This window comes from Gadus macrocephalus, chromosome 23 (assembly GCF_031168955.1).
Source record: "Gadus macrocephalus chromosome 23, ASM3116895v1".
Lineage (NCBI taxonomy): Eukaryota > Metazoa > Chordata > Actinopteri > Gadiformes > Gadidae > Gadus > Gadus macrocephalus.
The window spans coordinates 9,831,128-9,858,256 of record NC_082404.1 but is presented as its reverse complement, the minus strand read 5'-3'; the positions used below and the strand labels follow the sequence as shown (position 1 = coordinate 9,858,256).

Genomic DNA, 27,129 nt, shown 5'->3' with positions numbered 1-27,129 from the left:
CGAATTTGGACTTTGAAGCTTTGTGTAGTAACAGGGGTTAGGGTTAGGGTTGTATATTGTGTATGTGTGTGTGAGGTTTGGTGTGTACCTTTAGCATACAAACCTGCAGCCGAAAAACCTGTAGGCCTACTTACAATCCCCGGTGCCATCCATATGGAACGGTGGAGATACCTGCTCTGGCCCAGCATGGAGCTGCTCTCTTCAGCTGGCACACAGCCAAAGAACAAATACACAATAGATCACGTGCAACATATAATGATAGAATGTAAATGGATTGAATACGACAAACTGTGATTGTACCGAGCGTTTGTGATCTGAGACTTTTATACCAGCAACGTTTGTACCAGCAACCTTAAAGCTGGAACACACATCGGAGAATATAAAAGTTAAACTAAAGCTTTCACTTATATCAACAACTCATTGGATGGAAACATCAGCACCGCCGTTGCTAACCACAAGGTTGCAATGGACAGTTTGATGAGTGAATAATCAACTAAAGTAACTTTCCCAGAAGCTCCCACAATGACACAGGGTTCGTCTGAAGTTATTTCATCTACCGGCAGACTTCATTAGCTCTCTTTGAATTGCAAATGGTAGAAAATGAAAACCAAAAATAGTGCTGCAAACATCAAAATTGTTTGTGCTTGCAATTTCATTTAACCTTGCGGAATAAGCAAAACATGTGTAGCTGTTATAAGCCAATTCAAATGAAAACACGTGCCATTATTTTTAAAACAATTTATAAAACAATGCACCAAAGAGAAAAACAGGTCATGACGCTCCGAAGACAACTTATAGAAATCAAGTGAGCTATCCCAACTATGGGAACAGCGATTATGACCGAGTTGCATCTTGTTGCAAACCAATCAGTGACAGAGAAGAATTCGATTGGACGTAAAAAAGCTGCTGAGGTGACATGATTGTGCATTAAGACAATTGTAACATGATTGTATAGTTGTGTTTGCAGACAGGTTTGCAGTAACCTGTCCACAGCCATGGCTGGTTTTATACGCAATATTTGATGTCGATGTTACACGTAGAATTGGCATATTATTCCAAGGTGATATATCATAATGCCGTATAGATTAGGTAATGATTCCCCTACTTTAAAAACCCTGAATCATATATAGGCCTTTTTCAATTTTTTTACATTTGAACCTATAAGCCCAATGGAAAAACTAAAGGTAGTGTACCGTTTGTAATTGTAGATAGATAGATAATGTGGTCATGATAGAGGACAACAAGTCGGCCTGCATAGTTGTATTTATTTCCCGCGCCCAGGAGGTGGAGGGAAGGTCCAACTAATAACGGTCTGAATGCTCACAGGTTTTGTTGGTACTTTTTGTAGCATCAGAATCAGATAAAATACGGTACGAAAATTAACTGTGTTATTTATGTTATCACCGGCCTCAGAAACGACCGCTGAATCTAACAGTGTCCAGATGGCGTTCCCTGAGCCTAAATACAGGGGTGTATTAAGAAGACACTTTGCATCAATTGTGTTTTCAAGCAGGTGCTGGCATCACTGAGGTGGTCACCGAGGTTTCCACTAGAGAAGGGAAATATGCCATCTTACCGTGTGGTCTGGATTTCCCTGTGAACCTGAAAGATGAGGTGTTTGACTGGAAGAAGGAGCAGCAGGAGGTGTTCTTCTATGAAAAGGGAAAGGATTACAACAACCAAGGCCGGGAGGGACAAGACCCCCAGTTCGTGGGCAGGGTTTGCCTTCTTCCAGGGGGGCTGCAGGCCAGTAAAGCCTCTATGATCTTGTCCAGTGTGACCCAGGCAGACAGTGGCGTGCATAAGTGCATCATCCTACTTCCTACGAGACAGACGGATCCGGCTGACTGTAGGTGAGTGAATGGTTCCGGTTCGTTAAAGTCTCTCGCTCTTAGCACTCACCTGCAGCATCTTAAATTTAATTTGATGAATCTTTTTCAAAAAGATTATAAAAAGGAAACTGACCTTTTTATCTTTTTAGAGCGTGTCCCCGATCACACTCCCCCAAAAATCTGAAAGGCGGGTGAGTTAGATTTCTGCTGATTCCCCCCCCTCCCCCCTCTGTACCACAAGGATGAGGGCTTCAGAGGGGAAGGTCTTGGTTCAGGGTCCGGGCAGAGGGGTAGGTGTTGGGTCAGGGTCCTGGGCAGAGGGGTAGGTGTTGGGTCAGGGTCCTGGGCAGAGGGGTAGGTGTTGGGTCAGGGTCCTGGGCAGAGGGGTAGGTGTTGGGTCAGGGTCCTGGGCAGAGGGGTAGGTGTTGGGTCAGGGTCCTGGGCAGAGGGGTAGGTGTTGGGTCAGGGCCTGGGCAGAGGGGTAGGTGTTGGGTCAGGGCCTGGGCAGAGGGGTAGGTGTTGGGTCAGGGCCCGGGCAGAGGGGTAGGTGTTGGGTCAGGGCCTGGGCAGAGGGGTAGGTGTTGGGTCAGGGTCCAGGTGGGTCCAGGCCCGGGCAGAGGGGTAGGTGTTGGGTCAGGGTCCAGGTGGGTCCAGGCCCGGGCAGAGGGGTAGGTGTTGGGTCAGGGTCCAGGTGGGTCCAGGCCGGGGCAGAGGGGTAGGTTTTGGGTCAGGGCCGGGGCAGAGGGGTAGGTGTTGGGTCAGGGTCCTGGGCAGAGGGGTAGGTGTTGGGTCAGGGTCCTGGGCAGAGGGGTAGGTGTTGGGTCAGGGTCCTGGGCAGAGGGGTAGGTGTTGGGTCAGGGTCCTGGGCAGAGGGGTAGGTGTTGGGTCAGGGTCCTGGGCAGAGGGGTAGGTGTTGGGTCAGGGTCCTGGGCAGAGGGGTAGGTGTTGGGTCAGGGTCCTGGGCAGAGGGGTAGGTGTTGGGTCAGGGTCCAGGTGGGTCGGCTAGTAAACTGGGCTTAAGAAAATGTATTTACCTAAGCCAAAAGACGGCAGAACCTCAATAAGTTTAGTTCTACCCTTAGTTTAGTCAGTATGTTACAAATGTAAAGTGCTCTTATTGTATGTTATACTTTGAAAATAGCTCTTAGCATTGTGTAGCATCTTATCCCTAGCTACCTTAGGTGTATACGGGGAATGGGTTAACCTAGCGATTGTTAGTGCTTGGCACTTGTTCTATGAACATCCTTACTCTACCGACAGCGATATATATTGTTGTTTCTCCTTTTTCTGACAAATGTGCTTATTGTAAGTCGCTTTGGATAAAAGCGTCTGCTAAACGCCCTGAATGTAAACGACTTAACGCCCTCCTGCTCCGGCTCACAGTGGTGGAGCCTCAGTTGAGGCTGGAGGTCGAAGGGGCTTCCCCGTCCTCCGGCTCGGTGCGGCTGTCCTGCCTCTCCAGCGGAGGCCAGCCGCAACCCAGCGGTCTGGCGTGGCAGACCCCCAACGGAACTGTGATCCCTGCAGAAGAAGCACCGCCGGCCGCCTCCTCAGACAGCGACGGCCGCTACTCCATCAGTCAGACGGTGGAGGTGACCGAGCCAGGCAGCTACACCTGTCTGGCCCGGCAGCAAGGCGTCCACCCTGCGGTCAGAGGCACCAGCCGAGTGGTTGGTGAGTGTTTCCAGTCAGCCGTTTTGATGGGATTGTTGAGCACAGAAGCATGTGAATGTGGTAATGGTACTGAGAATAACAATCCTATATCCTCTGGTTCAGGCCATCGTGAAGAGGACCTCGGGAATGGAACCTGGGCGGCCATAGGTGTTGTTCTCTCAATTAGGACATTTGGACTTAATCTTTACAACTTTATCAAAAATAAGAACCGTAGCAAAGATGGTCAACAAGCGCTCCCTGATGCTGATAGTTTGGATTGAACAGCCTGCCAGAGGAGCTCAGAACATCACAATCTGTGACCACATTTAAAGAAACCTTAAGACATACCTATTTAATTCGGCTTTCTCCTATTCTGTATCTATATTTTTTTCATTGTATTGTTTAGCACCTTGTATTGCAATTTGCACGAAAGGCGCTATATAGTTTGATTGAGGAGAGACACATGTCTACGAAGAGTCACGACTGTAGGTCGAGGGGTCAGGAGATATGCTTGCGTCTTTGTCCCGTGTTGTTGGTTTGCAGGATCAAGGGAGTGATGGGACGAATCTATTGTCACACTGTTTCTCTAACTGCCCTTTGATGGCATGTGCCTTTTCCCCTGACCCCCTTGGGGTAGTTGAGGAGCTGCAGAGTGGGTGGGCTGGGAGGAGTTGTTTGATGCGTGTGTGGCAGTGTGTGGCAGAGTGACTGTGTGTTTATGTGTGTGTTGGTGTGAACCAAGATGTTGCATCATGTTTATAGAGTGCAATTTCAAAGTTATGTTGAATGTGTCCGTCACACACAAGGGTTTTATAACAGTTTGGGGTAGGGCCCGACCGATTTATCGGCCTGCCGATTTAATCGGCCGATTATAGCCTTTTTGAAAATAATCGGCATCGGCCAAAAAGACGCCGATTACAACCGATTATATATATATATTATTTATTTTTTTATAAATGTTATTGCGATTAGTATCCTGCAGATTGCGCTCCTACTCGCCTTGCTAACTAACAACTTTAGCTGGAGTAAAAAAGAGGAGATTGAATTTTACCATACAACATGAAAGCACGCTCGCTCAGGCAGCTGCGCGCTCACCTCACCAATGTACACAAGACGCGTTGTTTGAGCATGTTGTGCCTGTTTTTCTTTAGGTCCCAGGCCATGTTAATTTGTTATACTGTAGACTAACGGTGAGACCATAATGCTCAGCACGCACGTGTAAGTCACTGCTCACGAGCGCAGCACATTGGGTTATTTATTTTACATTTTAGTTATTAGTTAGTTATTTATTTTACATTTTACATTACACTCATTTTTGACTGTAAATGTATTCTAAAACACTCAAAGGTTCTGCATTCAATTCACATATTCGTCAAAAGTGTTTAAAGTATATTTAAGGTATCAAAAACTACGTTTTATATGTTTTTTTTTTTTTTTTTTTAATCGGCCGATTAAATCGTAATCGTAATTTTTCTCTGAAAATAATCGGCATCGGCATCGGCACTAAAAAATCAATATCGGTCGGGCCCTAGTTTGGGGTCAACATTATCCCAGCCGGAGCGTTGTTGCTTAAGATGCCTGTTGCGTATCTGCCCCTCGGCCTGCGGGCTCTAAGGACCTGCGTTGTGTCGACCTGCGGGTCGGAACTGTCTCTCAGTTGGTGTTGGCGCAACTGAGGAGGTAGAGCGGGTTGGCTGGTAATGACCGAAGGTTGCTAGTTTCGATCCCCGGCTCCTCCTAGCTGGGTGTTGAGGTGTCCTTGAGCAAGACACCTCGACCTGACTGCTCATGGTTGACTCCGCCGTCGGTGTGTGAATGTGTGCATTAACTACACATCCATATTTTCTAATCTTCTATTACCTTGAAAACAATACAAAATGAAACAAAATCCCACTTGCTTGCAGTTGTTGTCTATGATACATTGCAACAATGATAAATTGCAATAGTTTACCGCTGTCCGACAAGTTGGGTTAAAATGTAATTCTGCATAAACTGATAGCGGGAAACTAAATCATGTCATAGATTCAACCATTTATTTCATGAAATGGTAATACACAAAGTTGGATTGGGGGATGGTGGATTGCAGTAAATCTATTCAACTGTAGGCAACTAGTCAAAGTTTAGCTGTCCTCCTCGGCTTACACGATGAGCTGTGAGCTTTTAAAAGTCTCCCAATCCAATTAAGACTGTGCAGGTGTTTTAAATGGACCTTTCCTATGGGTGAGCTAGTCCCAAAAGATCAAAGGGTTGTCGAAATCATTGAAAAATCTCTTACACATCTCGAGTTGAATAGCAAAAAGTCGAGTGAAAATCTCCCAATGGGTCATGAGCGACTGGAGACAACCATTCGCTCATCCAGTTTCCCCCTCTTTATTAGTTATTTTATACAATGATATGTATGACAATGACAGTAAATATGAAGATTATTAATTATTATATATATTATTATGTGTGCATGACAGTGTTCTGGTGTCTCTGACTCAATCAGACCAAAGATGCTCTGGTCTAACCAATCACGTGGACCCATACTGGATACATTTAGACTGTAACCAGTCATCACTGACAAACATGTTCAAGTCAGGTGCATTTCATGGCAGGCCTCCATTACATCTTTCCATAATTGGCCCCCAATCATAACTCTGGCTGGGATGGTCTCTCTCATCACTCACACATACTGGCTACATACTGGTTACCATTAGTCTCGAGAAGCCAGCCTAAATCTCGGGAGCCCACCTACGGTTTTACCTTGAGATATTAGACTGGACTGGAACCAACTGTATTTGTGCTGCTTGGGAATTAAGCAAGACGTTTTGAATTCAATTTAAACCACAGCGGTACCATTCACTAATTGTTAGCCTTCACAAGACTAGCATGTAGGCCTGTCCAGGGTCAAACATGGTCAAACGCACAGGCATTACGCTATCTTTATTCTGATAATTGGGATTGGCAACAAATAGACTTTTACTTTCAGGTCACATGACCCCATCAAGAGTACCATGGATAAAATAAGAAATAAATAATGCTTAATATGACAACAGAACAATAAAAAAAAGTGATACACAGTAACATTACATGGTTAAATAGGCTTCTTGGTTCCATTTCTGCTCAAGTGCTCTGGGTGTTTTTACAAGGGAGTCACTGCAAACAAGAGGCAGAAATGAATGCATGCTTTTGTAAAACTACCTCTGATGTTTGCCTGTACAAACTCTGCATTTGGAGACATATAGATATAGAGAGATAGATGCATATCCCTAGATAAATATATATTGATCTGTACATAGATATATATCTACACACCTATCTTTATCTAGATCTAGATAGATGTAAATATATGAGAACATCAGGTCACACTGGGTTCGGCATGGTCAAGCACAATGATCCAGTCAATGGAGGACCACGTTAACCCTGATAACTGGCTTACACTCACTAATACATTGGCTAGCCTTTTTAAATGACACACATGGGATAAAAGTATTGGCCACAGTTCATGATTGCTTTGGCCCTGCTTAAGAGACATAAAATGCTCCAGTAAAAGGTCAGGCGTGGTGAGCCTAAAAACCTAAATTCATGTAAGCGTGAGCAGTTTCCACCGAATGGAACGAGTCCAGCATCACATGACCAATGGACATACCTTATATGACACGACCACTCCCCCGGATCCCACCGAGTCTGGAATAGATACAACGGAACCGCAAAGAAGCCCTCCCACCCCCCCCCCCAACCGGATCCAGGTCCCCCTTCAGCCCAGACCGACCCACTTCAGCGAGGTGCAGCTCTGAGTACACTGGCCCCAAGGTCACACACAAACCTAAAAACAAGGTCCCGGGAAAGGTCCATCCCCCAATACCACCCAAAGGCTTTGGCGACGCAGACCGGCCCTAGCCGTCCAGGGGCTTGCCCAGGTACACCATGGTGACCTCTGTGTTGCCGTACACGGCCGACACGGCTGGGAACAGGCAGGCTTTGGGCAGTCCACGGAACGCCACGCCCAGGAACTCAAAGCCCCTTTCGAAGGCCAGCGTCTTGTCGTCCATGTCCAGGATCACCCGTATCCTCTCGCCGATCTTTTGGCACACAAGACAGGAGGAACCTCAGAGGCAGGCTATATACAGAGAGCATGCCCCTTAGAGGCCGGCTATACACAGACAGGAGGCTCCTTAGAGGTAGGCTATACACAGAGAGCATGCCCCTTAGAGGCCGGCTATACACAGACAGGAGGCCCCTTAGAGGCCGACTATACACAGACAGGAGGCCCCTTAGAGGCCGGCTATTCAGAGACAGGAGGCCCCTTAGAGGCCGGCTATACAGACAGGAGCCACCTTAGAGGAAGCCTCTACACAGACAGGAGGGACCTTATGTCGCTTTTCGACCGGCAGGTACGCTTCGGACCCAGCCCGCCTCAGCCCAGTAGTGAGGTTGCGGTATAGGCAAGCTCAGTTACGGCTCGCGTTTCCACCGCCGACAGTACCCTTATGGTAGGGCGGAGTTTAAGCGGGATGGCAATAGCCGCGGCAGCTACGTAAGCATTGTGACCTTATAGCAGTCTGACACAGTGTAGCCTGCTAATAACCCCATGGACAAAGAAGTACGCACACAACGAACAATAGTACAGTACTGTGTTCGAGGTGTGACTGTGTGATCTGCAGCTAGTGAGCTACCTGGTACTTTGGTGCGTTGTTGCACTGAGGGAAGTTGCCGTTGACTTGACCGTTGTGTAGCAGGTTGTTGTCCACGAGGTTCCAGCCCCAGCTTTGGTCGTCACTGCCCAGCAGAGCCACGTAGCCCTGGCATTGCATGTTCGCCCTCTTCGTGGCCAGTCCGATCACCGCCACGGTTCCCAGGGGCCCCTCCCACCAGATCTCCCAGGCGTGACGCCCCTCGGAGAAGCCAATCTTGCCACGGGCGCCGTCGGTGCTCTGGGCGATGGGGTTCCGGTGGAGGGTGAAGCCATTCTTCTTGACGTAAACGTTGCGGGAGCAGTCGTGGGTGCTAAGAGCATGTTGGTAGGACTTGAGCTGGAGATTTCCAGAGACACAAAGCAATGGTTTGAGAATGACACTAGTTGCAACACATGATAAATGTTTATATTGGAAAGATGTAATCTAAAAGAAAAAGGAGTCGATTATGCTATGCCCTCTTCTTTGCTCTTCAGTTCTATTCATATGTTATACAAGTTATACAAGTATGCCAGCCCCTTTAGGGCAAATATATCATGTTTATTGACTTTGTCATAACATTAGTCAAAAGAGTATATTGAAGTTATTGTCTAATATGGCAGAGTTCTCTGGTTCTGGGTCATCTCTGTGAGCAAAGCAAGGAGCTCGGGAATCAATTGGACGCAAGACGGAGCCAGCCATCCATCCCTGATAATAACAAGCTATGCGAGTTACGTACATGCACAGTGTCAGGTACAAAAGTACAAAGGGAAAGTTAGAAGAGGAAACACGGCAGAAGCCCAACATATATATTGATCCATCGCTATTGATGTCAAGATTAATCTTCCATCCAGCATTCTTACAGAGATGTACAATATTTGGTGGTGCTAAATCTGTTTACAATCTTTGCTAGACAGTTGAAACACACATCCTTATTAGAAAGTCGTGCAGGCGCTATCCGAGGTAATCAAACTATTCCTGTGTCTAGCAGATGAATGATGCTCGGTTGGTAAACATACCTTCCCCTTGTACGTAGGCAGGTTGCACAGAATGTCAGATCGAAGCGCCTCTTCACTCAAAGAGCGAGCGCAAAGACTGCGCCACACTTCGCTGTTTTCGTCGGCGAGAGTGGTATTCCAGTGCCAACACACTAACGAGCATTGCATTAAATCAGGCAAGTCCAAATATGAAAAGATATGTTCAAGAACCCGGCCAGGCAACCTGCCAGCCACCCCGGTACATCCACCCACTGTAACATAGGAAGAGCCGGCGGAGCTACAGCTAGCTGCCGCAGCTGCGCCTATGCAAGAGGACGCACCTACAGCGGCCGCTCCCGACATTATTTGACTTAATGACGATATATGCCGATACGCTATACTCATCTATGCCATATGAAAATTACAAACATGTATAAAGTGCCAGAATTTGGTCATTGTGTGGCAAAATTGCGCATAGGTTGCGGTAAAAACACAACAATCTGGACCCTGCCCAATTTAATGGCTGAAAGGAAGCGATGCATCAAGGTCCTGGAAGAGGAAAGATGGGAGTTGAAAAAATAAGAAGAAAACGCTCCTCAACACGTATCAAGCTTTGTCATTTTTTAAATACGTTTTAAAGGCGTTTTGAAAACAATCTGCAAGTTAGAGTAGATTGTTAAAGATGTTTTTTATTTTTTTTAAGGTATCGCTTTGTTTAAAACAGCCTTTCAGCTGCCAGGAATATACAGTTTACAATTAATCTCCGTAAATCCAAATTGTTCAGTTGAGGTCTAGTTTACGATCTTGATAGCTGTAAAAAAAATTATATTTATAGAATTATAAATGTTTGATTTAAAAGTGAATTTAATTATATAGCAAAACGAAATAATCAGAAGACAATGACGCGTTTCTGTCGTCACGTGACCAAACCGTCGGAAGTGACGCGCATTGCTCAAAAGAGTTGAGCGAGCTCTGGAACCAAAACATCAGGATCAAGATCAAGAGGTTGACAAGCAGACACAGGCACAGCCAAAGCAGCACACCTTAAGGCACGTTCAACTGGATTATAATCATATTTAGGTAATTAAGATGTATTAATCTATTTTATGTTATTGTATGCCACAACATAATGAATTGATGGGGTGACACACGGTCAGGTGAATGTTTTGCCACACTCCGCGGCCCGACGCTGGCCCCATATATCTGGTCACAACCAAGTGTAGTCCTACAATCGGTTCAAATGTACACATTTTTATACATCATAACGTGCCATATATGCTAATTTGGCTTGCGTAAACAACGGACTGACCTAACCGTCCAAAACCTTTGTTAGCTAGCTAGTAGCTTGTTAACTGTGATGCGTCAATTATTGTGTGTGTGCGTGTACACTTAGTATTTCCAGTCCATTCAGGTCATACAAAATAGGATTGTCATGAAACTGATCTTGACCTAAAATTGTATGGCATCCACCCCTTCAATATGTCGATATTTATTGGACTTATTTATTCGATTCTCTCTTGAATATGTCCCTCTTTCAAATTAGAAGCAATGATTCTTTTGTGTAGAACTATTCTTGGGTTTGACGTAGAAACGAAACAATTTTTTTGCGTTCATAACACATTGATGCATCCATTACATTTAGTCTTTTCCTGATTATACACATTATCATCTCTGTCACCTATTGATTTAAAGGTCCCATGGCATGCTACTTTATGGATGCTTTATTATAGATATTAGTAGGCCCCAAACGCAGTATTTGAAGTCGTTCCCGAAATTCAGCCGTGGTGCAGATTTACAGCCACTACGAGCCAGTTGCACATTGAGCTTTCTCCAAATACGCCGTTTAGGTGTCTGTAGCTTTAATGCAAATGAGGAGTAGAGATGCGAGTCAAGGAGGAGGATGGGGGTGTGGCCCTGAGCAGCTTTCGGCCACGGTACCAAGCGCTCTGTTTACAGTGGTGTATGGCGAGGCGCACACAGCCTTTCGCCGTGTTCTGTTAATATTCTAGAACGCACGGGAGTCCTAGAGCTCTATATCTAAATAATATCATATTTTACATGGATATCTATATCATATAATATATATTATCAGGGCCAAAAGCTGTGTGAGCCTCCAGATGATATTATGAATCTCAAACGACTGCGTAGGGTTCTCCGACGTCTCTGGTTCTTCCACGTCCACATCAACCTGAAGTAGACTGAACCACGACATGGAGGAGAAAGGGATTGTTGACCGAGGTTGTCTCCCGCCGGAGCCTCGCTGCCGAGAGACCACCGCCTCGGCAGCGGTCAGCACTTAGGCGCCACCGCCTCCTGCAGCGCTGAGGCGGGAAGCGGGGCTCAAGCGGGAGACTTTCGAGGCCAACATCCCTTTCTCCTCCATGTCGTGGTTCTTGTACTTCAGGGAGTCAAATCCAAGGTTCCTTTCCCCCAATTCATTCTCAACCATGGCTGAGATAACCCCCACTACGAGTCTCGTTGTGGAAATACCAGAGACGAGAGTCTGAAGTGTTATGCGCCATAACACCAACAGCGTGTACAACACTTGCGTTAAAGTCCTGGAGCTCTATATATATAAATAATATCATATAATACATAGATATCTATATCATATAATACATATTATCATTATCATATTATAAGCTGTGTGCGCCTCCAGACGATATTATGAATCACAAACGACTTTGTTGGGTTCTCCGACGTCTCTGGTTCTTCCACTTCCACATCAATCTGAAGTAGACTGAACCGTGCGCTGCCTACTGCCCACTGCCCGCTGCCGGTCAGTGGTGCTTCGCGGCGGTGGTGCCTCGCGGCAACCGGCGGCAGGCAGCATGTCACAGTTCATACTTCAGGGAGTCAAAGCCAAAGTTCTGACTTTGTTATTTTCCTTCGCAGGGCTTGTCTTTCAGCCAAAATAATGAACCCTGTTTACAACCCTGCACAACCAGGGGTCCCCTATGCCAACCAAAAGGGTATTGCCTACCCAGGTAAGATACTCTTTGTTGTGTGACTGTCTACACACGTTTATTGTGGTACATAGAAAAAGCTGTGTGGTTTCTCCACAGATTTCCTGCAGTTGATTGCAGTGGTTATTCTCATTAATCTGTCATTTCTCTCTTTTTTTTTTTCTCTGTTCTAATCATGGAAGCTGGGTTTCCTGTTGGATATGCCCCAGCATACACTCCCGGTTTGTATCCAGGGGCCAACCCAGCCTTTCACCCAGGTAAGGACGAGGGAAGGTCACTTCTCAGCTTGCAAGGCCCTGCCCACCACATAGTGTATATGGTTGTCACCAAACTGATTTCTCACAGAGTGCCAGTATGCAGAATGATGCAATTAAATACTGCATCCTGCGTCTTATGTCAGAGGTAAATCACGATACATATGTGAGGAATTTTATTTTTGTATTTTATTTTAATAGACACAATTGTCCAGTGCTGGTTCAGTGGAGAAAATCCACAGACAAATTGTTTCACATGTTTCTTCTCAATCAATTCTGAAAAAATTGGCAGGGAGGCATAAAAAAAAAAGTAGTCAGACAAAAGGAGAAGAGTAATCAGTTGAAAATCAAGCATTTAAAAACGAATGAGCAGGCTTGTACACATTTCATACCTACCACAGACCGTGCCAAACTATTAAGTCTCACTTGTCAAAGCTGTGCCATTAATAAAACGTGGCAAAGTGAAGTGTTATTCTGAAGAATGCACACATGTTAAGTGCAATTGGACCTACTTAAGAGCTCAGGGCATGTACAACATATGACCTTTACAGCCAGATACGATCGGTCATCTAGAACCCTCTCTCATTCATTAACATCATTATTACATTATCAGCATTGTTCTCATAAAATTACATTTTCTTTTAAGGAGTTTTGGGGAAATATTTGTCATATTCAACAGCATAAAAAAAGACAGTAATATTTGACAGCGGATACAGTAGCAAAATACATATATTAGTATTGTGTTACAAGCTTTACCTAGAGTATAGCCACTACTTTCGACTGTCGTTATTATTCAAATAATGTTATTTAAGGTATAACTGATTTATAATGGAAACGCTGACTCGTATACTGTGCACGATGGGTCACAGAAAGGTGCCAAGACTCCAAAATAAAGATTAATTTAGCACAGCTGGAAAGCAGCTATTCATAGTAGTGAACCATGCTATAGACTTAGCTATTGTTTACTCTACAGAGGTATCGGACAATACTCAGCTTTTGGTGAATGCTATTATCTACAACAAAGAATAAGTTATGTAATGAGGACCTGGTAGGGCGACTTGAGACACGTACAAGAGGAGAGGACATCTACTTGGAGATATCAAGTCTCCATAACCATCCACAAACGCTCCTTGGCCGAAATGTAACACAGTTTTCTCTCTTTGCTCCAGACGCAAAGAGGATGTACATTGATTGATAAACGCATGCTATTATACCGTACTAGAAGAAGAGAGCAAGTTATGGTCTCCTGATGGTCACAGTTGACATGTTGATTGAATGCACCATGAAAAGGATTAGAATCTAGGAACGTTCCCTCCAATAATCAGAGGGGCCGCTGGGAATGTACCATGCGGCTGGCTTCACCAGGATGATGACCCTTTTTTATTTCTAAATGACATCATTAACTTAGTTTGGGCCCTTTTTTGTTTGAACCTGTGACGTTTCTTCCCTCCGCCGTCAGGCTACGCTGCACCGTTTAAAATGTCTCCCAGCACGGGCGCGGTTCCCCCTTACTCCACGGCACACAACCCCTACCATGCAGCCGTCTACCCCATGAGGAACACCTACCCCCAGCAGAACCCCTATGCACAGGTCAGTTCGGACAGAGGGAGGACTACTTCTTCAATGAACAAAGAATTGACCGTAGTACCATGGAGACTAGTATTCAAATTAAATTAACATGGGCCACCCGAGCCCATGTTACCGTGCTGTGCAGTGTTTCCCCTCCTTTGTATAGCCTAATGCGTTCTCCAGGTGGCTCTATCAACGGGGCAATCCAACCGCTTATATAGCCTGTAACTAATTATATTAAGTACATAAGTATATCCTCAGTTTTAGCCTTTATTATTATTTTACAATTGACTAATGACTAAGATCATCGTCTGCTACTATCAAATGTTGACCCCATCTATTCTTTTTTCTGTTGATAGATCGCCCTCTAGTGTTCATTTGGGGTAATGACACCCTGTTAGATAGGTTTCACAGACAAACCCTTCCACATACATTTAGTTAAATTCTATTAGGATTATTTGTTCCTATAAATTGTTTGTTTTCTTCTGCCTTTTGAACCAGGCGCTGATGCCATCACAACAGCAAGGCGCTTATTACACACAGCCGTTCTATGCCCCGCAACCACATGTCATCCATCACACGACAGTGGTACAACCCAATGGCATGCCGGCTACCATGTATGCCCCTCAAATCCCCCAGCCCCGCCATAATGGTGGCGTTGCCATGGGGATGATGGCCGGGACTACCATGGCCATGTCAGCCGGTGAGCATACGTGACTTGTAGCTTATTTTCTGCTACCCGGCCTCATTAGCAATGGTCGTGTTTTAAGAATAAACAGTTTGTATCATTTAATTTGTTCTGTTTATTGGCATTATGAAGTCAAGTTTAACCAGCCCAGCGCAGCCCTATTCTGAATGCCAATCTTTCATCTGCGAATGGAAGACTTTGAATGTGTGCTCTGATTCGCAGGAACTTTGTTGACCACCCATTCTCCAGCTGGGGTCCAGCCCCACCAGGTCACCTACCGCCCACCGGGCACTCCCACCTACAGTTACGTGCCACAACAGTGGTGAATGAACAGTAGAGTAAGTCCGCTTCACTATCGTCGCACACCAGTGGTGAATAATCATTAGTGAATCACCTTCACTTACGTGCCACCACAGTGGTGCATGGACAGTAGCGTTGGTCAGCTAGTTGCATGCCAACCCAGTGGTGAATGACCAGCAGTCCATTCTGCTGGCCGCCAGCTGCCATTTTTTCCTCCATGATATTGCATTCCAAATCTCTATTCATGCTGCATATTTTCTTCTCTCCCCAGGTCACAGAATCGTAGATATGTATTCACACACTTTTTTTTTTTGGGGGGGTAAAGACCTGAAGTTCCAGTGTCCTATACCAGTTGATTTTCTACCAGCATAATGTGAGCCAGAATCACAGTCATGTGCCCTCTAACCGGGCTGATGAAGAGGCCCACGGCCGTAGCAGGCGGAGAGATGGCTGCTAATCTTATGGCACTATATAACCTGCTGCATATCATCCCAGATCTCCATGCTCACTGACCTACTGTTTTTATTGGAGGTTTTCTAAGTGGATCTTTTAAATAAAAAAAGAGCGCTTGGATTAATATTATTTCGGTTTTCAGATTCATATACCCTTTACCATGTTGGATGCATGTGTGTGTGTGTGTATAGGTATATGCAGTTAATGCTTGTTCAACTTCCCTTCTGTGGCAGATGCAAAAGCAACAAAAGGCCTAAATCCAAAGGAACTAAGTAATACAATAAGTCACAGAAATGCCAAGGGTCAAATGCGAACGTGAGACAAGGAAGAGTGATTTGCTCATTTAGTGCGATAATGTGTCTGGAGAAAAGAGTCCTCGCTGTCACTCTTAGTGATGCCAGGTGTGTGGATCCTCCCTGCAGGATGCCATATTATGCATTTTGTCGCATCTTATATATTTATTTTACTATTTTAGGAATGATGGAAGTTTGAGTTTGTGCCTGCTCTTGTTAATGCCCATTCTGAAACCTTATCTGACTTTTTTTTTTTTTTTGATTTGTTTTGATTATTTATATTTGTATTGTGGATCTTCAATGTTGCCTCAGTCACCTGAGTTCAGTTGTTATGTATGTTGTTATTTTGGTTCTTGTTTTGTATTGTAAAGACCAAAAATAGAATAAAAATTACACTTACCAATAATTATATTAAACTGTTCAACCATTTGTTATTTGTTGAAGCGGTTATTGGTATACATGGATGAATTATAATAATGTCAGGTTTGCCAGGCTGGTCGTATTGGGCATCAGTTCGATCGCCGCAGTGTGCAAAGCACAGAACTAGGTGCAAGCACCGTTTGGGTGCAGCGTAGCCTACTTAGCCGAAACACTGACTCTGCCCCCCCCCATCGCCCCTCTACACACAACAAAGATATACACCAGTGCCTGGAAAAAAAAAAACACGTGAATGAATGCGTCACATCTGGGCATCATTCCCGGTGGGCCTGAACACGGATTGTATCAAGTCGAAATCGCTGTGTACGACGACATCAGTCGACAGCCCATGCAAACACGCCAGACTACAGGGGGACCTATAAACGGACCATTACCCATCACTCTGTGTATTTCAAAATCAACCAATTCGAAGCAAGACTTGCGGAAATTGTGAGAGATTATGCGCATTTGTATGACCGTTCACGCAGGGACTAATGACAAGGAAATAGTGGGAAACTCCTGGAGAGACATTTCTGTGAAGATGGACGGTAAGGATCCCAACAAGGCTAAGTGGAGGAGGCTGCGCGACAAATTCATCAAAGCAACGAAGAGGACGAAAAGTGGTGGTCGCGATGAAAAAAAAATCCCCAAGTTGTAGGCCTACATTGTATCGTCATGAATGGATCGATTTGTACCACCCCGACAGAGTGCGACTGCGCCTGTTGCATCCGAAGCTCGACAAAGAGTGCAGTGCAGCGGAAAAAACGAAGAAGGAATGAGGACGACCCCATCCCAAAGATAGATGTGGAACCCCTGATTGACCGGACGACATCCATATGGTCATCCCCCAATGTACAAGAGCGCTATGTGCAGCACATAACGGATTTCATGACGCGACTTACCCCCAGACATTAGTGCAAATTCAAATTTGCAATACAAAAAGTCATGTTTGAAGCAGAGCAGAAAATTCTGGAAGGACGCTGATGCTGATGCCGATATGTGCAGCGAGAAGTTGTGTTTCTAAGTTTTGGTTTCCGATCTTACAGTAACCAAAAATGAATCAAATGTTAACACTTTCTGGTCCCTTTTCTTTTTGGTTATTGTAAGACCTGTTAGTTAATTTGCTGCAGACCCAAGTTCAAGTCTTGTTTTATGATGGTGTTTTTTTCAAACAAAGTTATTGTGGGACTATAATATTGTAACGTTCACCCCACGATGGTGCAGCGTTGAATAAAAAGGCGATGTCTGGCTTGCAATCCTTCTCTTTATTTAGCAAATACAACGGTTATCTCCGACCACTGTTGGCCCTCACCACGCCGTACCTCCAGCCGTAACAACTCCAACAGCAACGTCACTTCCGGACCCTCCCTCACGTTGTGAGCCCTCTACCAGAGCGTCAACCACCGTCTTTGCTTCCTGATCTGGTATTGCGTACACCTCAGGCCATTTTGTAAAATAGTCCATGGCGACCAAAACGTATCGGTTGCCTGCGTCCGTGCGGGGAAATGGGCCCATGACATTCACAGCTACTCTTTCCATGGGAGCCCCCAACGCCTGTTGTTGTAGTTGTGAGCGGGACTGATCTGGGGGGCCCTTGTAGGCCGCGCAGAGGTCGCAGCGGCGGCAAAAGTCCTCTACGTCCCTTCTGACCCACCCCCAGTAAAACCCCTGACGATGCCGGCGGAGTGTTTTTGCTCCTCATGGGATGCTCTCAGCACAGCGTCTCTCAATGAACTGGGGAATATCACCTGCCACCTTTCTTCTCCAGTAGCAGGTTCCTTCCAGGCTCTTTGCAGTGCTCCATCCCTCACTCTCAGCGCCTCAAACCTAGTCCACATGCCTTTCGTTGCAGTGGAGATCCCAGTCACCTCCTCCCAGGGTGGTCTCTGTCCTGCCTCAACCCACTGTCACACCGGTTGTATGTCCATGTCCTGCTCCTGCTGTGTCTGCCACTCGGCCGCGTCGACCATCTGCGTTCCGCGGCATACTGGTCCGGCCCTCTCGTGCATGGGGCATGTCTCCTCCTCGATACGGAGCTCTCTCTCACACGCTTCTCTCCGCTCACAGTACTGGCACCCTCCCAGTGCGTAGGGGCGGCGGGACAAGGCATCGGCGTTGTCGTGGCTGGCTCCGGCCCTGTGTACCACAGTGAAGACGTAGGACTGCAGCGTTTCAATCCAGCGTGCAACTTGCAAATTCACGCAATTTTTGCAAGTTCCCGCAATTTCATTGCATAAAATTGCATAAATATGCCGCATATTTCATCGCACTTTTTAAGAAAACGTGCCGCATAATCAAGGATTTTTGGCCGCAATAATCACAAAAGAACGCCACATTTTTCCGGAGGGACCGCTCTTTGCTGCGCAAAGCATGTTTTAGAAATCAGCACCTAGTTGTCACACAAGCTATTTTTGATTTTTCCAATATGGAAGGGGGGATAATGCAGTGAAAAAATGTACGCACAGTGCGATCAGGATTAGGACCGATACATTTGTCGGCCTAGGCCTAATCAATTGTGTTTTAAAATCTTTAGCATTCAAATTATTGCAGTCTATTCTTTTCGTAGGCTACTCTGCTGTTGGCCTTGATGGGGAGATATTTTAACGCTTTTTAACCCCATTTTCCTGCGACATTCCTGCGTCTCCCTCAGTACGGAGCCCATTTCAGCAACGTGTCAGTAGACAGTGACAATCCTACGAACGTCGTGAGTGCAGTGAACGCGCGTTCATGTTAAGAGGAGTTTCGGGTAACGCTCCAAAGAAATTCATGATGGTTCGCACGATCCGTCGTAAGAATGATCGTACGAGCGAAGATCCATCGTTATCGGGAAACGAGGCCGTTCTGTTACTTATGTTGTCCAGGGGTGTTGATGGTGGAGGCTGTTGTCTAAGGTTTATTAACAGTGGCAGGCCTACTTAATGGTTTTTTTTGAGGTACATAAACTGTTGAGAGGTGAATAAACTATTTCTGATACATCAGAGGTGGGTTAACGGCATTTCTTTGCGTTTAGCTGCCACGATAGCCCTCCGCCTTTTATTTTCGTCTTCATGCGTGTGGCTGCGTAAACTATGTGCATAGGGCTACTACCACATAGCCTCGACAACAACAAGAACAACATATTGTTGCTAAAATAATTACTAATTAGCCTAATAATAAAAATGTGTGTCGTTTTGATAGCATTTCTGCTGTGTTTGACTATGAGGTCGCCACTGCGTTAAAATATTTCTCAAACGGCAGTGCCCCCCCGCTGGTGACCCATGACGACCAGCGGGGTGACCCATGTCACCCCGCTGGTCGTCATGTTGTTTTTCATGACGACCAATATAAAACAACAGTGTTACCCCTTATGTTTTTTTTCATGACGACCAAAAAAAAACAACAGTGTTACCCCTTATGTTTTTTTCAGGACGACCAATAAAAAACAACAGCGTTACCCCTGCCGACGTTTTTACGGGGATCAGAACCTGAGCTGTTTAGTGTTAACCTCCAAACTTATGTTTTTTTCAGGACGACCAATAAAAAACAACAGTGTTACCCCTTATGTTTTTTTTCATGACGACCAAAAAAAAACAACAGTGTTACCCCTTATGTTTTTTTTCATGACGACCAATAAAAAACAACAGTGTTACCCCTTATGTTTTTTTTCATGACGACCAATATAAAACAACAGTGTTACCCCTTATGTTTTTTTTCATGACGACCAAAAAAACAACAACCGTGTTACCCCTTATGTTTTTTTTAGGACGACCAAAAAAAAACAACAGTGTTACCCCTTGTTTTTTTTCATGACGACCAATAAAAAAACGACAGCTTTACCCCTTGTGGTTTTTTTCATGAAGACCAAAGAAAAACAAGTGTTACCCCTTATATTTTATTTGACACAGACAACAGTGTTACCCTTTATGTTTTTTTTCATGACGACCAATAGAAAACAACAGTGTTACCCCTTATGTTTTTTTCAGGACGACCAATAAAAAACAACAGTGTTACACCTTATGTTTTTTTTCATGACGACCAATAAAAAACAACAGTGTTACCCCTTATGTTTTTTTTCATGACGACCAATATAAAACAACAGTGTTACCCCTTATGTTTTTTTTCATGACGACCAAAAAAACAACAACCGTGTTACCCCTTATGTTTTTTTTAGGACGACCAAAAAAAAACAACAGTGTTACCCCTTGTTTTTTTTCATGACGACCAATAAAAAAACGACAGCTTTACCCCTTGTGGTTTTTTTCATGAAGACCAAAGAAAAACAAGTGTTACCCCTTATATTTTATTTGACACAGACAACAGTGTTACCCTTTATGTTTTTTTTCATGACGACCAATAGAAAACAACAGTGTTACCCCTTATGTTTTTTTCAGGACGACCAATAAAAAACAACAGTGTTACACCTTATGTTTTTTTTCATGACGACCAATAAAAAACAACAGTGTTACCCCTTATGTTTTTTTTCATGACGACCAATATAAAACAACAGTGTTACCCCTTATGTTTTTTTTCATGACGACCAAAAAAACAACAACCGTGTTACCCCTTATGTTTTTTTCAGGACGACCAATAAAAAACAACAGTGTTACCCCTTATGTTTTTTTTAGGACGACCAATAAAAAACAACAGTGTTACCCCTTATGTTTTTTTTCATGACGACCAAAAAACAACAACAGTGTTACCCCTTGTTTTTTTTCATGACGACCAATAAAAAAACGACAGCTTTACCCCTTGTGGTTTTTTTCATGAAGACCAAAGAAAAACAAGTGTTACCCCTTATATTTTATTTGACGCAGACAACAGTGTTACCCTCTATGGTTTTTTTCATGACGACCAATAGAAAACAACAGTGTTACCCCTTATGTTTTTTTCAGGACGACCAATAAAAAACAACAGTGTTACCCCTTATGTTTTTTTTCATGACGACCAATAAAAAACAACAGTGTTACCCCTTATGTTTTTTTTCATGACGACCAATAAAAAACAACAGTGTTACCCCTTATGTATTTTTTCATGACGACCAATAAAAAACGACAGTGTTACCCCTCATGTTTTTTTTCAGGACGACCAATAAAAAACAACAGTGTTAGCCCATATGTTTTTTTCATGACGACCAAAAAAAAACAACAGTGTTACCCCTTATGTTTTTTTTCATGACGACCAATATAAAACAGAACCTGAGCTGTTTAGAATGTTAACCTCCGAACTTATCAATGCTCCATCATGACACAGAAGAAATTAATCACAATGGTTATACTTGACTTTATAATTCGCATGAAATAGAGATAAGAGTCTTCCAAACGAGGACATCAACCGGACTTGAACCCCGGTCTCCAGGGGGTTAGCTCACAGCTCTCTCCACTCCCCACTGAGATTTATAATTAAAATATGTCTCTGGTTATATATGACAGTGCAATAGACATGATAGCATTACGTTTAAAATTAAAGATAATGTGTTTTCCACAGAAATTGAGCCGCGGTCTCCAGTGGGTTAGGCAGTGAGGCGATGACAATACACAATAATCAATCATCAATAAAGAGGATATACATGACATTAAAATGTATGTGTGTATTTCTATTATTTCTCTTATGTTTTTTTTCATGACGACCAATAAAAAAACAACAGTCTTACCCCTTATATTTTATTTGACAAAGACAACAGTGTTACCCCTTATGTTTTTTTTCATGACGACCAATAAAAAACGACAGTGTTACCCCTTATGTTTTTTTTCATGACGACCAAAAAAAACAACAGTGTTACCCCTTATGTTTTTTTCAGGACGACCAATTAAAAACAACAGTGTTACCCCTTATGTTTTTTTTCATGACGACCAAAAAAAAACAACAGTGTTACCCCTTATGTTTTTTTTCATGACGACCAATATAAAACAACAGTGTTACCACTTATGTTTTTTTTCATGACGACCAATAAAAAACGACAGCTTTACCCCTTGTGGTTTTTTTCATGACGACCAAAGAAAAACAAGTGTTACCCCTTATATTTTATTTGACACAGACAATAGTGTTACCCTTTATGTTTTTTTTCATGACGACCAATAAAAAACAACAGTCTTACCCCTTATATTTTATTTGACGAAGACAACAGTGTTACCCCTGATGTTTTTTTTCATGACGACCAATAAAAAACAACAGTGTTACCCCTTACGTTTTTTTCAGGACGACCAATAAAAAACAACAGTGTTACCCCTTAAATTTTTTTCATGACGACCAAAAAAAAACAACAGTGTTACCCCTTATGTTTTTTTTCATGACGAACAATAAAAAACAACAGTGTTACCCCTTATGTTTTTTTTCATGACGACCAATAAAAAACGACAGCTTTACCCCTTGTGGTTTTTTTCATGACGACCAATATAAAACAACAGTGTTACCCCTTATGTTTTTTTTCATGACGACCAATATAAAACAACAGTCTTACCCCTTATATTTTATTTGACAAAGACAACAGTGTTACCCCTTATGTTTTTTTTCATGACGACCAATATAAAACAACAGTGTTACCCCTTATGTTTTTTTTCATGACGACCAATAAAAAACAACAGTGTTTCCCCTTATGTTTTTTTCATGACGACCAATAAAAAACAACAGCGTTACACCTGCCGACGTTTTTACGGGGATCAGAACCTGAGCTGTTTAGAGTGTAAACCTCCGAACTTATCAATGCTCCATCAAGACACAGAAGAAATTCATCACAATGGTTATACTTGACTTTATAATTCGCATGAAATAGAGATAAGAGTCTTCCAAATGAGGACATCAACCGGACTTGAACCCCGGTCTCCAGGGGGTTAGCTCACAGCTCTCTCCACTCCCCACTGAGATTTATAAATATAATATGTCTCTGGTTATATATAGACATGATAGCATTACGTTTAAAATTAAAGATATTGTGTTTTCCACAGAAATTGAGCCGCGGTCTCCAGTGGGTTAGGCAGTGAGGCGATGACAATACACAATGATCAATCATAAATAAAGAGGATATACATGACATTAAAATGTATGTGTGTATTTCTATTATTTCTCTTATGTTTTTTTTCATGACGACCAATAAAAAACAACAGTCTTACCCCTTATATTTCATTTGACAAAGACAACAGTGTTACCCCTTATGTTTTTTTTCATGACGACCAATATAAAACAACAGTGTTACCCCTTATGTTTTTTTTCATGACGACCAATAAAAAACGACAGCTTTACCCCTTGTGGTTTTTTTCATGACGACCAAAGAAAAACAAGTGTTACCCCTTATATTTTATTTGACACAGACAACAGTGTTACCCTTTATGTTTTTTTTCATGACGACCAAAAAAAACAACAGTCTTACCCCTTATATTTTATTTGACGAAGACAACAGTGTTACCCCTGATGTTTTTTTTCATGACGACCAATAAAAAACAACAGTGTTACCCCATATGTTTTTTTCAGGACGACCAATAAAAAACAACAGTGTTACCCCTTAAATTTTTTTCATGATACACAAAAAAAAACAACAGTGTTACCCCTTATGTTTTTTTTCATGACGAACAATAAAAAACAACAGTGTTACCCCTTATGTTTTTTTTCATGACGACCAATAAAAAACAACAGTGTTACCCCTTATATTTTATTTGACACAGACAACAGTGTTACCCTTTATGTTTTTTTTCATGACGACCAATAAGAAACAACAGTCTTACCCCTTGTATTTTATTTGACAAAGACAACAGTGTTACCCCTTATGTTTTTTTTCATGACGACCAGTAAAAAACAACAGTGTTACCCCTTATGTTTTTTTAAGGACGACCAATAAAAAACAACAGTGTTACACCTTGTTTTTTTCAGGATGACCAAAAAACAACAACAGTGTTACCCCTTATGTTTTTTTCAGGACGACCAATAAAAAACAACAGTGTTACCCCTTATGTTTTTTTTCATGACGACCAATATAAAACAACAGTGTTACCCCTTATGTTTTTGTCAGGACGACCAATAAAAAACAACAGTGTTACCCCTTATGTTTTTTTTCATGACGACCAAAAAAAAACAACAGTGTTACACCTTGTTTTTTTTCAGGACGACCAATAAAAAACAACAGTGTTACCCCCTATGTTTTTTTTCATGACGACCAATAAAAAACAACAGTGTTACCCCTTATGTTTTTTTTCATGACGACCAATAAAAAACGACAGTGTTACCCCTTATGTTTTTTTCATGACAAACAATAAAAAACAACAGTGTTACCCCTTATGTTTTTTTTCATGACGACCAATAAAAAACGACAGCTTTACCCCTTGTGGTTTTTTTCATGACGACCAATAAAAAACAACAGTGTTACCCCTTATACTTTATTTGACACAGACAACAGTGTTACCCTTTATGTTTTTTTTCATGATGACCAATAAGAAACAACAGTCTTACCCCTTGTATTTTATTTGACAAAGAACAACAGTGTTACCCCTTATGTTTTTTTTCATGACGACCAATAAAAAACAACAGTGTTACCCCTTATGTTTTTTTCAGGACGACCAATAAAAAACAACAGTGTTACCCCTTATGTTTTTTTTCATGACGACCAATAAAAAACAACAGTGTTACCCCATATGTTTTTTTCAGGACGACCAAAAAAAAACAACAGTGTTACCCCTTATGTTTTTTTTCATAACGAACAATAAAAAACAACAGTGTTACCCCTTATGTTTTTTTTCATGACGACCAATAAAAAACAACAGTGTTACCCCTTATATTTTATTTGACACAGACAACAGTGTTACCCTTTATGTTTTTTTTCATGACGACCAATAAGAAACAACAGTCTTACCCCTTGTATTTTATTTGACAAAGACAACAGTGTTACCCCTTATGTTTTTTTTCATGACGACCAGTAAAAAACAACAGTGTTACCCCTTATGTTTTTTTCAGGACGACCAATAAAAAACAACAGTGTTACCCCTTATGTTTTTTTTCATGACGACCAAAAAACAACAACAGTGTTACACCTTGTTTTTTTCAGGATGACCAAAAAAAAACAACAGTGTTACCCCTTATGTTTTTTTCAGGACGACCAATATAAAACAACAGTGTTACCCCTTATGTTTTTGTCAGGACGACCAATAAAAAACAACAGTGTTACCCCTTATGTTTTTTTTCATGACGACCAAAAAAAAACAACAGTGTTACACCTTGTTTTTTTTCAGGACGACCAATAAAAAACAACAGTGTTACCCCTTATGTTTTTTTTCATGACGACCAATAAAAAACAACAGTGTTACCCCTTATGTTTTTTTTCATGACGACCAATAAAAAACGACAGTGTTACCCCTTATGTTTTTTTCATGACAAACAATAAAAAACAACAGTGTTACCCTTTATGTTTTTTTTCATGACGACCAATAAAAAACGACAGCTTTACCCCTTGTGGTTTTTTTCATGACGACCAATAAAAAACAACAGTGTTACCCCTTATATTTTATTTGACACAGACAACAGTGTTACCCTTTATGTTTTTTTTCATGATGACCAATAAGAAACAACAGTCTTACCCCTTGTATTTTATTTGACAAAGAACAACAGTGTTACCCCTTATGTTTTTTTTCATGACGACCAATAAAAAACAACAGTGTTACCCCTTATGTTTTTTTCAGGACGACCAATAAAAAACAACAGTGTTACCCCTTATGTTTTTTTTCATGACGACCAAAAAAAAACAACAGTGTTACACCTTGTTTTTTTCAGGATGACCAAAAAAAAACAACAGTGTTACCCCTTATGTTTTTTTCAGGACGACCAATAAAAAACAACAGTGTTACCCCTTATGTTTTTTTTCATGACGACCAATATAAAACAACAGTGTTACCCCTTATGTTTTTTTTCATGACGACCAATAAAAAACAACAGTGTTACCCCTTATGTTTTTTTTCATGACGACCAATAAAAAACAACAGTGTTACCCCTTATGTTTTTTTTCATGACGACCAATAAAAAACAACAGTGTTACCCCTTATGTTTTTTTTCATGACGACCCATAAAAAACAACAGTGTTACCACTTATGTTTTTTTCAGGACGACCAATAAAAAACAAAAGTGTTACCCCTTATGTTTTTTTTCATGACGACCAATATAAAACAACAGTGTTACCCCTTATGTTTTTTTTCATGACGACCAATAAAAAACGACAGTGTTACCCCTTATGTTTTTTTTCATGACGACCAATATAAAACAACAGTGTTACCCCTTATGTTTTTTTTCATGACGACCCATAAAAAACAACAGTGTTACCCCTTATGTTTTTTTTCATGACGACCCATAAAAAACAACAGTGTTACCCCTTATGTTTTTTTTCATGACGACCAAAGAAAAACGACAGTGTCACCCCTCATGTTTCATTCGACAAAAACGACAGTGTTACTCCCTATGTTTTATTCGATACATTTCAACAGTGTTACCCCTTATGGGTTTTTCATGACAACAGATAAAAAACGACAGTGTTACCCTTTACGTTTCATTTGATAAAAACGACAGTGTTACCGCTTATGTTTTTTTTCATGACGACCAATAAAAAACAACAGTGTTACCCCTTATGTTTTTTTTCATGACGACCAATAAAAAACGACAGTGTTACCGCTTGTGTTTTTTTTCATGACGACCAAAGAAAAACAACAGTGTTACCCCCTGTTTTTTTTCATGACGATCAATAAAAAACAAAAGTGTTACCCCTTATGTTTTTTTCATGACGACCAATAAAAAACGACTTATGTTATATTTGACAAAGACAACAGTGTTACCCCTTATGTTTTTCTTCATGAAGACCAATAAAAAACAACATTGTTACCCCTTATGTTTTTTTTCATGACGACCAATAAAAAACAACAGTGTTACCCCTTATATTTTATTTGACACAGACAACAGTGTTACCCTTTATGTTTTTTTTCATGACGACCAATAAAAAACAACAGTCTTACCCCTTGTATTTTATTTGACAAAGACAACAGTGTTACCCCTTATGTTTTTTTTCAGGACGACCAATAAAAAACAACAGTGTTACCCCTTATGTTTTTTTTCATGACGACCAAAAAAAA

General features: G+C 42.2%; 2 protein-coding genes across 3 annotated transcripts; one reads left to right on the top strand and one right to left on the bottom strand.

Annotated features, from left to right (window-relative positions):
• Positions 1-6,391: 6,391 nt before the first annotated feature.
• Positions 6,392-9,667, bottom strand: fbxo45 (F-box protein 45). Its single transcript, XM_060045077.1, has 3 exons — positions 9,160-9,667; positions 8,144-8,500; positions 6,392-7,549 (listed from the first exon to the last, which is right to left on the bottom strand). The coding sequence occupies exons 1-3, from the start codon at positions 9,520-9,522 to the stop codon at positions 7,364-7,366; spliced, it is 906 nt and encodes a 301-aa protein (XP_059901060.1). The 5' UTR covers positions 9,523-9,667; the 3' UTR covers positions 6,392-7,363.
• Positions 9,668-10,032: 365 nt separating this feature from the next.
• On the top strand, positions 10,033-16,069 carry fam168b (family with sequence similarity 168 member B). 2 transcript variants are annotated; one of them, XM_060045052.1, is made up of 7 exons: positions 10,033-10,166; positions 12,013-12,104; positions 12,266-12,340; positions 13,797-13,927; positions 14,408-14,609; positions 14,817-14,932; positions 15,166-16,069. In XM_060045052.1, exons 2-6 carry the CDS (start codon positions 12,035-12,037, stop codon positions 14,918-14,920), a joined length of 582 nt encoding a protein of 193 aa, XP_059901035.1. In that variant the 5' UTR covers positions 10,033-10,166; positions 12,013-12,034; the 3' UTR covers positions 14,921-14,932; positions 15,166-16,069. The 2 variants fall into 2 exon arrangements, with proteins under 2 accessions (XP_059901035.1, XP_059901034.1); XM_060045051.1 differs by having other exon boundaries at positions 10,039-10,197.
• Positions 16,070-27,129: the final 11,060 nt, after the last annotated feature.

Bases quoted from the DNA above. Each gene is read 5' to 3' on its own strand.
- fbxo45 (XM_060045077.1), bottom strand. From the start codon at position 9,522: ATGAGTATAGCGTATCGGCATATATCGTCATTAAGTCAAATAATGTCG. The intron at 8,501-9,159 runs GTATGTTTACCA...GGAAATCTCCAG, and splicing joins TGCCTACGTACAAGGGGAAG to CTCAAGTCCTACCAACATGC. The intron at 7,550-8,143 runs GTAGCTCACTAG...GTGTGCCAAAAG, and splicing joins ACAACGCACCAAAGTACCAG to ATCGGCGAGAGGATACGGGT.
- fam168b (XM_060045052.1), top strand. From the start codon at position 12,035: ATGAACCCTGTTTACAACCCTGCACAACCAGGGGTCCCCTATGCCAAC. The intron at 12,341-13,796 runs GTAAGGACGAGG...CTCCGCCGTCAG, and splicing joins CAACCCAGCCTTTCACCCAG to GCTACGCTGCACCGTTTAAA. The intron at 14,610-14,816 runs GTGAGCATACGT...TCTGATTCGCAG, and splicing joins TACCATGGCCATGTCAGCCG to GAACTTTGTTGACCACCCAT.